The 16,375-nt window shown below is 32.6% G+C and overlaps 1 protein-coding gene across 4 annotated transcripts in view; it reads right to left on the bottom strand.

Annotated features, from left to right (window-relative positions):
* onecut (homeobox protein onecut) overlaps window positions 1-15,536 on the bottom strand; it is a 38,563-nt gene extending 23,027 nt beyond the window's left edge. For all 4 annotated transcript variants that reach the window (XM_088190730.1, XM_088190732.1, XM_088190733.1 and 1 more), the window contains exon 1: window positions 14,555-15,536. In XM_088190730.1, the coding sequence (XP_088046856.1) occupies window positions 14,555-15,470 (916 nt within the window). In that variant the 5' untranslated portion in view covers window positions 15,471-15,536. The remainder of the gene's footprint in view (window positions 1-14,554) is intronic.
* Between the last annotated feature and the right edge of the window lie 839 nt (window positions 15,537-16,375).

Here is a 16,375-nt window from a genome sequence, read left to right as displayed (position 1 = left end):
TCGTTTTGATAAATGATCTCAGCTCGTTTGGCTGGACAAAGGACGAATCAAGAACGAGCACAAAAATATTTAAACAAAATCCTCAAGATAAGATAAGAAATTCACAATAGTTTATATATGAAATATTTTTATTTCTTGTTCAAAATAATCTGATTGTATAAAATACAACAATATTATTTTCACGCCCAAATTTAATTTAAATAAATGTCAGTACAAAAATAAAAAATAAAGACTGAGATATTCCACACAAACCTCTTCGTCGTGTTTGAGAATAGCGACTAGAATATTAAATTTTGAGAAACTAATACTACTCTTGCACTGAATATATATTAATAAATGAGTTACAATTTAATACACAATTGTATTTTTGTAACATCAATAAAATAAAATAAAAAATAATATTGCATGAAAGTATTAGTAATATTATTATTATATGTTCAGCTAATAATTATAAACAGCTCCGATTACTATAATTAATTACTAATAGCGACAATACTAAAACTAATTGTACTGTTTCAATGATTATATGTAATTTTAGTATACATACAAATACAAATTGATTTATAAATCATATTATACAAATATAATATAGTCGATTTTCATAACGCATAATTATCGTTCTCTGTTAAAATATTACCATAAAAATAATTTAATTAAGGAACAGAAAAATAGGCAAAAATTATCAGATTATAAATTCTGATCAATATTTTACATTGTTTTTGAAGATAAACACATTATTATTTTTAACCCTAAGTTTTTAACTCTAAGTAAAATATAAAAATTAACAGTACTATAAATATGAATTTTACCTTATTTCACATAATAAATTTTTTATTTAACATCATAAAATTAATTTAAGAAACACATAATATGTATGTAAATCAGGGATTTATAATAGTACATATTAAATTTTGTATAAAAAGCACCCAAAACTACGCTGACTCCTATTACATATATTTTAATAAAAATTATTTAATATATGTTAAAAATAAAATATTTTTTAATTTATGTAACATTGATAGACTATTAGTATATATAAATAATATATAATCAGGTCGGGCCTTACTTAAAGAGTTGTGTATTATTCTCTTTGGCATAAACAAACGATATTGCGTATCCGATAAAACGTCCAATTAATGGTATTCATTACCAGTTTCAAAGCATTTACATCAAAAGTGTAGATTTTACTCGAGAAAGGTACGAATCGATGCCTCAATATCTCCGCCGAAGAGTTGCACTAAAAGGTCGATGCCAAATACGAAGGAATCCCATGCCAAACCGTTAGCAATCTGACATGAATACTCCCAATGCGTTACAATGAAGAAAATCTGTATCAACTGAGTAACTAATCAGATATAATGAATACCTGCAAGTAAGTATTAACCCCAATCAGAATCGATATTAATAATTATAAATTATTTTGTGTAATATAATATATTTTTTTTTTAAATAATAGCGCATTTTTTTATGAACAAAAATTCGAGGTCTACTGCTGGGGCTCGAACCCTCAACATCAGAGTTACTAGTTATTACACCAAAAAAAATAAGTCTAGTTCTACATCAAAAATCGAGGAATAGAAACGACGTTAGAATTCCCATGACGATTATATAAGCCAGAACGCTGCTATACTAAATCACTTCAGTCAGAAAATTACTTTCGATCACAAAAACTATCACTTGGCTCACGAATTGAAAAACTAAAACTAAAAATAGTAGCCACTGAGCTTTGACTTTCTGATGCTGATAAAGCAGTCACCTGAATCTTGAGATTTCAACTCGATCTTCGATATGAGTTAAGAGACTACGTGGCACTGCACAGTGGCGGAACTTTCACGTACATATATTTAACTTTGCAATAATAGCACAGCAGATACATTTTATACTGAAATACACAAATAAGCTATTATAAATTTACATATAGAGGTGTATATAGAAAGATTAAGGTATAATGTACTACTATATTTATATTTACTTTTATTATAAAATGAAATGATTTACGTACATGTGACAAGTGAATTTGTAAAATATTTCAAATAAAAATTTATACAAAATAAAAGCTAGATACGCATTTGTCTCCAATTATGTTGCCAGTGTAATAATACATACATATTATAATAATAATCTATTTTTTCAAAAATAGATCAACAATATTTTCACTTGTTGAATTTTTTTATGCGAATTAAAAATATTTACGATTTTAATAAATTGAAATAAAACAACTTTCAGATCTGGGCAGGTCTAATACTGTTTATAATAATCAAGTAATCATTGTTACAATTCTCAAAAATTATATTTTTCCAGTGACAAAAATCGAACCGAATGACAAGCCATACACATGTTAAAAAATCTGTCATTGTTTAGAAACATTGCATAATGTTTCTTAGCATATAGACTTGCATTGCGTTTAAAAAAATTAAACATCAAATTTGGATAGTCGCCAACATCTGAACACAGGAACGGTATCCTAACGATGTAGGGTAACTTTCTCAGATCTTTTCACCGCTGTTTTAGTTAACTACGTTACAATGGATTCAAATTAACGTATTTCTACTCACATTAACTAGTTTATATACACATTAACTGATTTGCATTTTCACCTGCTTGGCACGCAGAATTATCTTAAAATTCATTTGTGCTTAATTTGGAACTTCTACATATGTTTCAAATGTCTCTGGTGGCACAAAATGCCGGAAAACGTCGTCCATTCATGGCGGACTGCAGAGTCCCGCGTTACGGCGAAAAGAGGCAGAGGCCCCGAGTGAGCCGCGGTGGTGGCACCTATCGATTGGTCGCGTGGCGGGACGTGCACAGGGACCGAAACGCGGCCAACACAATTGATTTCCCGACAACAGCTGTGTACCCGGCGATGGAGACGCGCTCGATTCTTGGTGCCGTCATCGCGCTCGTGACCGGAGAGAGCTCGCGGTGACCTGTGGTGCGCCATTACTACGTGCACGTGGTGGTGTATGAACTTTACTATGACGGAGGAAAATTTCGCTTCTCAAATTTACGACTTTTATACTAGCTAGTGGGTACAAACAAGCAAACTTTTAAATGTGACTATCTATTCCATGGGAATTATATATCTTAAAAAAATATTTTTATTATTAAAATATTTTTTCAGACGTATGTCAATATCTATGAATGTGCATATACGGGATTTTATAATAATATGTACAACAATGAAAGTAGAAAGCGAGTAAGAGAAGTAGCACACAACTATTGATAAATATATTCATGAACTTGTTTATGTATTTCAAATGTAGTTGCCCTTACATCAAAAAAATAGCACCAAAATTGAACGATGTGCTTCAGGATGCTGTTAAGATTATACATTTTACTAAGAGCCATGCCCTTAATAGCCGCTTATTTTTAAATCTTTGTAAGAATACAGAATCTCACTATACAAATTTATTATTAGATGCAGAAATAAGATGGATATCAAAAATATTGTTCAAACGAAATCGAAATATTTTTAACCGAACAAAAATATGATCTTGCTGCTTTTTTTTTCAAAATAACCTATGGCTATCTAAGCTGAGCAAAGATGATCAACATTTAGAAACGTAGGTTAGAAAAGGATTCGTTCGAAATGTTTTCCAGTATTGGCAATTTTATAATCGAGAAAAATCATTGTAAAACTTTTATCGCCAAAATTATTATAGGTCACTTTAAAGCGCTAGAAACACAGCTTCATAAATATTTTATATCAAAAATTTATCTTGGATTCAAATACCATTTTAATTGGCAAAAGTGAGATTGATCACCTGCTGAATTTGCTGAGCTTTCGAGTGACTCAAACTTAAAACTACAATAGATTTTCCAAAAAGCCTTTGGCTGAATTCTGGATGGGAATTAGAACTAAATTTACCACAATCTCTGATATGACATTAAGTGTTCTTCTGCTATTCAACAACACATATTTATGTGAAATTACTTTTTCAGCTTTAACACATATGAATCTCAATATCGTTCACCACTAAAACATATTGAAGAGATTTTAAGTCCAGCAGTGTCAAATATTGCACCAAGATTTATGCGGTAAAAAACAAGCATCTCATTAAAAAAACGATTTTCACCTTTAATATATGTTATTGCAAAAAATGCAGTTTTGATGAATAATAAGGCATATAATTTTATAAATTTTTGTGCAATTTTTAATTTCATATTTTTGTATGTTTCTAAGCAAATTCTAAAACGATATTTTTTTATATGTATGTAAATTGTTACCTAATCGATAATTCAGCACAAAATATTTATATATCTTATTTTTTATTTATCTGGGGTCGCGAAGAAACTCACAATCACAAAATAGGGTCGTGAATGAAAAAAGTTTAAGAAGTCCTGATATAAAGTAACTTATTTTTAACGTTTGTACGTGCACCATTTTCGTGGCACTATCTGTATGACTTTTTAATTTGTGTTTTGCCATTGTCCTATGGATGCCACAACACCTTGTAAATTACACCTGGAATAATGATTATGCAAAGTTTTATTTGGAACATCATCGTTTAATAATTCAGACACAATGAGCTGATCTTTGATATTTTTATAAAATGAGAAATCTACGATTTACTGCATGGCATATACAATAAATCATCTACAATAAACTACATTTATCCCCTAAATGAGTTCGGGAAAATATTAAGAAAAATCGTAGAATATGAGATTCTGCAGACCTAGAGATCATTACCCTAAACTGAGTGATAAAGCTCATATTACACTACTGGTAATACCGGTATGGTGCAAAATCCCTTAGAGGTGGATTTTATTGGAAAATGTAGCAGAAAGTGTATCACTACATCTCGTACTGACCGCAAAATCAGAGATGTCTATCTCCAAAATTGCAGAAAGAGTTACCTTGATGGTCAACGAAAAAGGCATCAAAGTCTTCAATAGAACAGTCCAGAGGAGATTGGCTAAGGTCATCGTCCAGTTAAAAAAAACTTCGCCTTACGGTAAGCTATAAGGAAAAAATGGGAAAAGCACACAAACACATGACTATTGAACACTGTAATCGGTTAACTATATTTTTTTGCTTTTTAAGCTTTTAAAAATTTTAATTTTGTGAACATGTTTTTTTTGAGGTGTGTTTTTCTGACAATTCCATATTCCAAATTTTAGTGAAAAAATCATTCTTCGTCAGTTGACGCCCAGGGAAGAAATACTATTCGGACTGTCTCCTAGATACGGTCAAACACCCAGTCAGTATCATGGTGTGTTCAGTAATCACCGCCAAGGGGATGGGGTGCCTACACATCGTGCAAGACAGACAAGTACTGGAAAATCGGTTCTTGCCTCAAGTCAGAAAATATATTAGCTTCCTGGTGGGCAGGAGTATATATTCATGCACGATCCGCACCCTGCCATAAAGCCAGGAGTGTCACTCACTGCATTCCTGGCTGAAAAAACGTGCAGGTATTGCCATTTCCAAGGAATTCTTCTGACATGACTCTATTGAAAGCCTGTGAGAGCTCACGAGACGTCAAGGGGTGATTATAAACAAGCAGCAGCTCATCAAAACCTTCATCCAGGTGTGGCATCATTCTCTTGAGCTAAGGCAAATTGTAAAAATGTGCATTGAGAGTATGCCACGACGTATACAAGCTGTAATTGTGACTAAGACGGTGTTACAAAATTTTTTTTTGTATGCGATAATGTTAAAATACTATTAAATAAAAAATAAATGCAGATAAATAACAAATGTAGTGTTTAAATGTTCTTATTAATAAATAATAATTACTGTGCCTAAATCATAGATATATTTTTTTTATGGATAAAACAAAATTTCATAAGTAATATGACAACCCACTGTAAGTTATTTTTTCGGGATAGAATAGTACTTTTGGTCCGAAAGAGGGCCGAAATATCGGCCCGTTCTATCTATGCGAATAATCACCCCTGCCGGTATTTTTGTATATGCGCGACGTGTCAAAATTAAAAGAATACATTTGCTTTATATCCGGCAAGTCTAACGATACCTATAAGTTCACATGTAACAGAGAAATGACCGCGCCGATTTTTTATGATATGGATGGCTGGCGAAATAAAAACAAATTAAGGCATTGCATTCACGAAATTATTTTATTTTTATCTCCATTAAGACATATTTTTACCTAAATGCTTCAGTAAACATTGGTGTTAAATATTAACAATAAATCTCAAAAATTAAATTTAAATAAAAAGAAGAAAAAAACATTTAGATAGGTTGTGCTAGCAGATATAATTAAAATGTGTCAATGTGTGTTTTTAATAAAATTTTATTCATATTATATTTTTTAATCTTACATCATTGAGAATACACAAAAAAAGTTTATATAATTTGATAGCACATACATATGTATAACATAATTTATGAAAAAATGCAAATCAATAATTAAAAAAAATATATGCTAGGCTAAATTGTTTGGGACTAAAATTGTTATGCAGAATTAACGTATTTTTTATTCTATAATATTTATATACAAATTTATAACTCAAATCTAATTAATATAACTCTTAACATGACTAGAAATATATCTTTCGAAAATAAATATTATTGCGATATTCTAAAATTAATATTAAAAATAAATTACATCTCAATCATTAATCATACAAATCAGAATTTTCATATTAAACAAACAAATTTACAATTTTCTACACCCTCCCTTCTTTCGAATAACCGCAACTGGCAAAAATAAATAGTAAAATATTTTATTAAAATAAATGGGCATGATATAAAAATTTTAGAGGCATCTAGAAGCGGTTGATCAAAGACGATGCTGTTCTAGATTTATTGTTCCAAAAAAAAGAAATATTTGCGCCCGAATTTTCTAAAATATTTTTTTTGTGTTTTAATTAAAATAATTTGTAAATAAAATAATAAATATATCGAAACAATAGCTACCGGGTATTTTAATGCTTTAGTTTTGCTAATCAATAATTAAATTAATTATCGAATTATTTTTCTGTTAATTAATTAAAATAATAATAATACCGGTATTACCGAGAGAAAAACAGTCAATACCAGTATTATTATTATTTTAATTAATAGACTGAAAAAATAATCCGGCAATAAACATTAATTTATATCCTAAGCGTAAGTAGGATTAAAAAGTTTGAAAGATAGAACTACCGGTGAAAAAATATTTTAAACTATTAATGCCCTAAACTTTAACTGGAATCTATTATCAGCTGTTACAATGGATGATGCTAAAAATATGATTGGATTTATCGGTCAATTTAGTGAATTTCTGGAAAAGAAATGTATTGGAAAGTCTTTGAATTTTCATTGCATAATTCATCAACAAGCGTTGTGCGTAAAGTTTTTGGGCGCAGATTCAGTAATGTCTGTTATAATAACAACAGTAAACTTCATTCGCAAGACTGGTCTGAATAATCGTAAATTCAAAAGTTTCCTTGAAATGATTGAGGCTGAGTATGGAGATTTGCTGTACCATTCTGAAGTGCGATATATGAGTCGCGAAAGACATTAAAGCGACTTTTTAAGCTCAGAACTGAAATTGATATTTTCATGTGTGAGATATCAAAATCTGTCTCAGAACTATCGAATCCAAAGTGGTTGCGGCGTCTTGCCTTTTTAACTGATATATATGAACACCTTAATATTTTTAATTTTAAACTACAGGGACGCGATAAATTAGTAAATCATCTTTATTATGATATCATTTTGTTTGAACATAAATTGACATTGATGATTTTTTTTGTTATTTAGAAGAAGATAAAACAATCAAAATAATGCTAGTCGTAGCACGTTCATTTAAATAAATTGATAAAATAAATATTATATAAAAATATATAAAATATTGAGTTCTCAAATTGCACAACTACAATATGTTTACGCATACTGTGCTTATGTGGTATATAAACACAAAACTGTGCTATTTTTGAATTATGATAAGACGATTGGGAGATGATCATTCAATTGTATGACTTCAAAGGTAAATGCCCTCTAACATGCACATTGTATTCAAGAACGCACCGCCAGCTGTCAATCAAATCCCAGGGGTAGGAGCGATGGGTATTCACGCCATTGTGGAAGGTAACGCGATAGCCGGAAGGAAGGTCAGCTGCGGCGCCGAATCGAAACCGGAAAAGGGTGAATGGTTCGCGAAAAATCGAACCTCGGACGAAACACGTGGCGGCGGTAGCACTACCAGACCAGTCACCGGCGCGATCAATATCTGACGACCTCGACCAGAACGCAACGCACCAGACTCTTGCTTCGCCCCTTCCGGGGGCGACGCACCCCGGGGCGAGAGGGTTGTGTTTGTAGTGAAAAAATAATGTGGGGGATTTTTTGAATGGTGAATGCGTCGGCGTGGCTACGCCAGATATGTACAATCGCGTATACCGCATTTCGTTTCTAAACCCAAGAATATTCCGGCTCATACATAAGCAACGTAGATCTAAAATAGAGCTGTATAAATTTGACCAGCTAGGCACTATTATACTTTTTCTATCAAAGTCCACAAGATTGATGAGTAAAATCAATTAGAATTGATCGATCAACAAAGCATGCCATCACAAAGAATCAAAGAAAAGTTAGTATTCAGAAGCACACATAAAGAACCTAAGGCAAACCTTTACTATATTTTTATAATTTATTACAATCATACTTTTATTATATTAAAATATCTATGTATCGTATATTTGTTACTTAACAAGAATAATAAAGTTAACTTAAGTGAATTTCTAAATAGGCAATGGTAAAAATAATACAATCATAATAACGTAACAAATGTTTAAGAAGTTTTTATAGGGCTTCCAAACTGGTTAAAACCGACAGCAATTAACCGGTTTTTCAGTAATATATTCCACAAAATTATAAGCTGGCTTCTTTGAATTGATTAACCTGTTACGTATTTTTATATTTTTTTCTTAAGAATTATAAATGACGCACAAAATTGACAAATAAATTCTTAAGCAAAGCAACAGCAATAAGACTGTGCCTTATTAGCTACAATATAAATATTTTTAAATATTTGATTACAAATAATAAACAATATAAAAAATATTGTATTCCTTGTTAACAATTAAACCAAAGTCAACCGCAAACAATTTTTGCAAATATTTTTTGTACGAAAATTTTAAGTTCGATGCACCATGATACACTTAATACATTAGTCTTTTTAATATATTATTGCTATACATATCTTTATAATTTATAATTTTAATGTCGTTTAATTGTTCGTGGTATTTTTGATATTTCTTATTATAATATATTGAATATATTTCGTCCAAATTTTGGCTATGTATAAAAAATATTTAATTTGTATTTTTATTGTCAATATATTTTTTATTGTACATTAGAATGTATTTTACATTAAATTAAGAAAAATATTAATTATGTTGTACATCTATGCAAACAAAAATAAAAAATATTTAATGTACAGGTTCGGTCATAATAATGATGCACCCCATGTGTCACTATTCATACTACCTTCGCAAGTGTACAGTTTTTCTACCCCTGCTGCTACATAACATAACATAACATAACGCTTCCGCCACTATATTTGACTTTCGGTACTACGCAATCAGTAAGATATTCTTCTCCAACTCTTCGACCCACATGTGCTACACCTGTGGTCGCACCAACTTTAAGATAATTTTAAATTAAAATTGAATAATATAAAAAAAAATATTAAAAATCTAATTTATTTCAAAAAATTTAGAGAAATGATTTTTTAAGATAATCATACTTTTTTACCATTTTTTAAAAGTTTTTGGGACCCCTGGTGTAGTACACCTGCGTCAAAATGTTGGAGAACAAATGTAGCTAGCTGCATAGTACTTAAAGTCAAATATAGTGGCGGAAGCGTTATGGCCTGGGGTTGCATGGCAGCAGCAGGGGTGGGAAACCTGTATATTTACAAAGGTAGTATGAATGATGACATTTATATTTAAATGTTGAAGTCCACTTTGATGGATTTTTACTGGAAAATATTTTTAAACACAGACCATGCTACCATCCGATTCCAGCAAGAAAATTCTTCATAGCATACTTCCCTAAAAAGTAGAGGTCGGTTTGCGTCAAAAGGTTTGACGCTTTTAGAATGGCCTACACAATGATCAGAGTTTGGTCATTGTGTAGGCCATTCTAAAAGCGTAAAAGCGTAAACGTAGTAGGCCATTCTAAATGTTGGTCTGGTCACCAGACCAGCATTTTTATTGAAATTAAAAGGAAATGTTCCCCAACACAATCTGCGAAAAAAATTGCAGATAGAATGGAAAAAATTGTCTCCGTCCACCTGCAAGTCATTAGCTGACAGTATGTCAAAAAGGGTTGCATCTGTAATTAAAGCTAAGGGTGGGCCTACTAAATATTAAGAGCTTTTAGACCTTTGCTACGATGAATAAATTCTTAAAAAATTGGCAATCCTTAAATGAATATTGTTCATTCTAATGCTGGCCTGTCAAACTACATTACTGGTTTGGGCCAAAAATAAAAGATTTGATTTTATATGGGCCGCAAAAATAAATAAAAAAAGGTCAACTCGGAAATCTTAATTCGTAAAATGTCTGAGGTGCGTTTTTCTATAGCTTCCACCAGAATGCATAAACGAAATTTTTTTGTGGTTACTTTTTTTGCCCGGGGCGCTAAATATTCATGAAAAGAGAAAAACTTTGTTTGGACCACAAAAAGTAATGTGAGCCGCATGCGGCCCGCGGGCCACGAGTATTATAATTTTTTAATAAATTTAAATATATATTTTTTTCTCTTACTTCTGGGTTTATTTCATTATTGTTGATAGCTTTGATTCAAAATATTCCATTAGCCCTTTCATATCGTCTGCATTTTGATTTTTTTATGTATAAAAAGTGTTGCATCGATCGAAATAAATGGTAGTCGGAAGTCCGGAGAATGATATAGATAAAATCTTTCAAGTTCCTTGATTTTATCGAGAGGTAATCCCGTTACATGGGGTTGCACATTGTTAGGTTGAGAACTATTCGACTTCTGTTGACAAGTGAAAACTTATTCCACGTGCAAACGATCCAGTTGGTAAACTTAAGAGTGTCATAATGCACAATCCTTTTGCAATCTCATCATATACACAAAATATATTTTTAGCATTCATATTTCAAACATTAATGTTTTTTAAGAGATGTATGGAGATTGTATGGAGATAGAACTTTTCATCACAATTTTTTTCTCTAAATCAAGAGAAAATTGTATAGAACGTTTAACTGTGAGTTCAAAATCTCCTATATAGTATATATAATAAGCTGAAGTAGCTCGTTATTATATATTTTTTAAATCTTACATATATGATTTAGCTCAATTTAAATTTATCATCATAATATTCATCCATGAGCTAAGAAAAATCTAAGAAAACATCATTTGTGATAATCGTTCGTAATTATAAATATATAATAATCACCAATTCCGATCTCCCAGTCACAAATATTCATATTGGATTCCAACCCAGATCTTTTGGATATTATACACCGATTATACGATCGGTCTATCGTGCTGGTTATATTCATTATCAATAAGATAAATCTAGGTAAACTTGCCCTATAATTATATAATAATCACTAATTCTGATCTTCCAGGAACAATAAAGATTTAAAAACACAAAAGTTTGTATGAGATTCGAATCCAGGCCCTTCGGGTATTACCATTAGTCTATCGTGCTGGTCATATTCATCGATAGAATTAAGATAAGATAAGCGAATTTGATCTATACAAATCACTAATTTCAATCGCACAAATCATCATAATCATCTTTGAAACTCACTAAAAATTTTGAACACTCGAAATAAATAGATCGATTAAAAAATTAAAAGCATCCGCGGTAGATAATGATTAAATTCACAAAATAAGCTCAATTTTAAATGTCATTAAAAACTTAGAAAATAAAAAAAGTCCTGGAATCGACAGATCAGATAACACTTTTCTGGAATTTGCATTCATTATTTACCAAGCATATGTATATAAACGCTTGCCTATTTTTTGGGTATTTCCCATCCTTTTGGAAAACTACAAAAACTCATCCGATAAAAAGCCTGATAAGGATCCTACAATTCCGATTAGTTATCGCCCCATCAGTTAGTAAAATATTTGGGAAAATAATCCTTATGTGTTTAAAAGAATATTTGGGTAATAAAATGACCTAATAGTAAAAACCTAATAGTTTAATGGAGCATATTGTTTCATGTAGTGTTGTTGCACTAATTAATGAACCATCGATACCGCGTAAAATTCCAGCTGTAGTTCTTTATATTGTATACGAACGATATTCTAAAACTAAAAAATATGCGTTTTACTACGTACGCTTACGGTTTTAAACCAATCGCGAATAAATTACAAAAATCTTAAATAAATATTTTGAGAGGTGGAAAATTTAAACAGAAGCAATTATTTTTATATCTATTTATCATAAATGAAGAGAGCAACAAGCGTTAAATACCTGAGCTTACACTTGGACTCAAATTTAATAAAAATATTTTCGAACTTCGCTCTAAAAGGCTTGCCGCCATTGCGACCCTTAGACCGATATTTGATTTGAAAAAGCACGCGAACAATGAAAAATATAAATAATTATTTAGTCCCATTTTAACATATGCCTGCCACTAGTTATACTATATTTTCTAAATTACAAGTCATTTAAAATAATATATAATACACCTTTTCATCCTAATCTTAAAAAATGCATATTTGCCTTCAAATACCAACAATTAAGAAACACTGTAATAATTCCAATAAATATTTTGCGTATCAAATTAACTACTAATCTAGCGAATTGGTGACTACGATAAGAACAACCATAAATATAAATACAAGCACAAAAAGCCAAAGCACATATTGCTTTAGAGTACTGTATGCTGTCTTTTTCGACGAACGACTAAATGCAGCCATGGCTACGAAAGTCATTAAAAAAAATTATAAAAAAGTTCTAAAAATCAAGAGATGTCAATCCTAGTTTCAAAAGTTCAAATCGGGTAATCGGATACTGAATAATCTTCTTAGTAATGGACGATGGTCGGATTTTGGTAAAGACAAATTAAATCTCTGGTTAAATCCGATCCTCTTTAAACCATCAACGAATTAAATCAGAAACTCGAATCTTCCTGGTTTATAGTGCAGTTTTATATAAAAAGGATGGGATCAGTTAAAAAAATATTTTCCCTTATGGAAAATCCACAAAAACCGAATAATATATAATAATTATGTAAAATAAATTCATAAAACGTACTAATTCATAATAAAACTAATAGAATCACTGATTTTTTTATTATTATTTACTTAAAATGCAATATTAAATAAATAACAACAGAAATAATTATGTAAATATACATAAAATTAACTCACTCCCACGTGTATACTAACAAATTAAGAACTCACTACTCAAAGGGTTTAATTATATGACAATCTCAAATATGTTTTAATAACTTTTTGTTGTAGACTGTTTAACAAAATAAGTTGAAAGAAATTACTATACAAAATACTTGTATTGTATAAAATATAATTTTAACCGTAAAATAATATTTATTCCATATTTTTTTTTGAGTTTGTAAGCATTTTAGTTTTAATTTGTTTAAAACTGTATATAAATATTGTACTATTACTGTTTTGTACTGTATTAATAATGAATATTTTATATAACATAATTATCAATAAATCTATTTTGTGTAATATTTTATTTTTGTATATGATATAAAAAAAACTATAGTGGGGCGCAATTTTTCCCTTTGCTTCAGGTGACAAAATATCTAGTCCCGACCCTGCATCTAGCTATCATCTTTTTCTATCTATGGAGAACTCTTCGAGAATCAAAAAATCCGAAATGCGAACGATGTTGATAGTCACATGATCAAAATCACAAAGTTTTTACAAAAGATACATTGAAAATTTACAAAAATGATGGAAAAAGGTGTTATATTTTGCGACTTTGAGTAACAGTTTTTTTTTAATAAAGTTGAATGTTACACTAAAAAATTATGGTTTAATTCCTGGTCCTTCTAATATAAGAGTATGTTTGTAAAATTATTTACATTATTGAAATAAACGTATATTAACAAAAATGACTTAACAATGTCATTTATTTAGTTTTTTTTTGTTTCTCTTTTAAAGTTGTTAAATATAGAGTTAGAAATTTTACACTTTAAGCCATCGATATGTAATATTATTTAAGAGCTAAACATATATTTATGATACCATATATGCACGAATTAGCTCAATTTTAATTAATCATCACGATATGTATCCGTGAGTTTAGGTAAAACTATGAAAACACAATAATTTAACGATCATCAATTTTTAATCTTCTTGACGCGATAAAACTCGAAAAACCTTAAGGTTAAGAAGCTATTAAATTGAATATCAATAAAGTAATGAGATATTTTTATTGACATTCAGTACTATTAAATTTTACAAGGGTTTTTAATTAAAGTTAAAGACAAAATTAAATCAGAATTGAAATAAAATTGTAGGTTATCATCGATCGCCAACAAGTAAACGTCAAAACCGGCATTCTTCCCGAAACGAGAATATGGGGCCCGCATCGGGGGCGCAGCCGCGCGTGAACATTATAAAAAACAATCTCACCTGCCAACCTTAGCGCCGACATCCGCTGAAACTCGGGCTCTTGTAACCACTTCCACATCCGCCTGAAGGTCTCCCTCCCGGACTTGAGCTTAGACCACGGTTTCGGATTCCGCAGCAGATCGCTGAGCGTCCCTTGAGATCTGCACAAAACTCTCTGAGCGAAGATCGCCTGAGGGATGCTGTATCGTTTCAGTTCGGCGCTGATCCTCTGCGCTAGCTCCTTGGTGTTGATCTCTTCCGCTTCTGACAACGGAGCCGAAGAGATAAGTTGTTTTCCTAGCATAGGCTGCGGACTGGGCGCCGGCGGCGGTGAAGGCGATGCCATTAACTGAGGTTGCCTGGGTGGACTCGAGGGCGGTGGACTGTGTAGAGAGCCCGAGAGAGGGCTCAGAGGCGATCGTCGTCCTCCCAGCTCGCGTTGGTAGGTCGAGTCGTACGACGCCGGAGAGAGGCTCTTGTGGGGACTCAAGCCTCCTTGGCTGTAGCCGGGAGGACTCAGAGGACTCCTGGCCAAGCCGGGAGAGCCGTACCCTCCGGGCGAAAGGCCCATGGAGGGCATGTAAGGTGATCCTAGATTGAGGCATTGGTTGTTCTGTATGACCGTGAACGAGCCTCCTGCGCCTCCGTGGTAGGCGAACTTATCACTGACTGTCGATATGGGAGGTAGCGGTAGCAGAGGAGTGAGCGTGGCGTACGACGAGCCGGCGTCGAAGCCCGGAGGCGTGAGACGCCCGTTGACGGCCGTGAGGGTCTGGTAGGGGGGCTCCAGTCGCAGGGCTCCGCCGAGCAGCTCGTCGGACCCCGCCTCGGAGAGCTTGTCCTGCTCTGGAGCCACGATGACGGTGAGCCCCTCTCGCTCCGGAGCCACGATGACGTCGCGGCGCCGGGGCCCACCCTCCGACCCCTCCATGGACATCGAGACTCACCGCGAGGCCAGGGCCCCGGCAGCGGCCATGTGCGCCGCCATCGCGACCGCGCGCGAGCGAGCCCGAGCGCCGAGTGGCGAGGAGCGAGGAGCGACCCCCAGTTCAGGGGTGCGGAATCGGGCGGCGCCGGTTTTCTTGTTGTCGGTGTCTTGAGCTGATAACACAAAAAATACAAAATTAACTAAACATACCATTTTGTGACAGTTGTTATTAACCTAAATTACTCGACTTCTTTCAACAACAAAAATTATAAACAAACGAATGATCAAATATTATTTTTTTTTAATTATTAACTGTACGTTTTGCTTCAAATTCGAAAATTTAACAGAAAATTATTTTACATATTGCCAATTTAAATTATCCTCGATTCTAAATAAATTGCAAATTAAATATTTATTCACTTGTTAATACATTTTATTTGTTTATATACAATTATATTTGAATTTAAAATGAACGGAACTTTAAAATAAACTGCCTCGTACCGAAACAAAAGCCCCGCAATTCCTGCAAAAACGTGTTTTGTTGTGTTCACTGTTCTGACCGACGCGACGCTCGTTCGCTGCCACTCGTTTTATGTAGCAAAACGCATAAAATATGAACAGGATAGGTGCACTCGTTAATCAGAGCGAGAGAGGTGGGGAACGGCGTTTTACGATCGTGCGACTGAGACACGACGCTTCACCGGCCGTCTTTGGTTCTGATTAACGTTCACTCGCTGCCGCTCATGTGCACCTAACCTGTTCATATTTTGGCCAGAACAGTGTTCTTGCAGGAATTACACTACTATGAACGACAGCCCATGGTATTTATAATTTAATTATTTATTTTAATAATTTAGTTAGCTAATTGTTAATACAATAAACAATTTTAATCTAAGCATACATACTATTATAAT

Source organism: Plectrocnemia conspersa, unplaced genomic scaffold (genome assembly GCF_051122295.1).
Source record: "Plectrocnemia conspersa isolate PC_06_02 unplaced genomic scaffold, ASM5112229v1 ptg000008l, whole genome shotgun sequence".
NCBI lineage: Eukaryota > Metazoa > Arthropoda > Insecta > Trichoptera > Polycentropodidae > Plectrocnemia > Plectrocnemia conspersa.
This window is presented reverse-complemented; position numbering and strand designations above follow the sequence as displayed.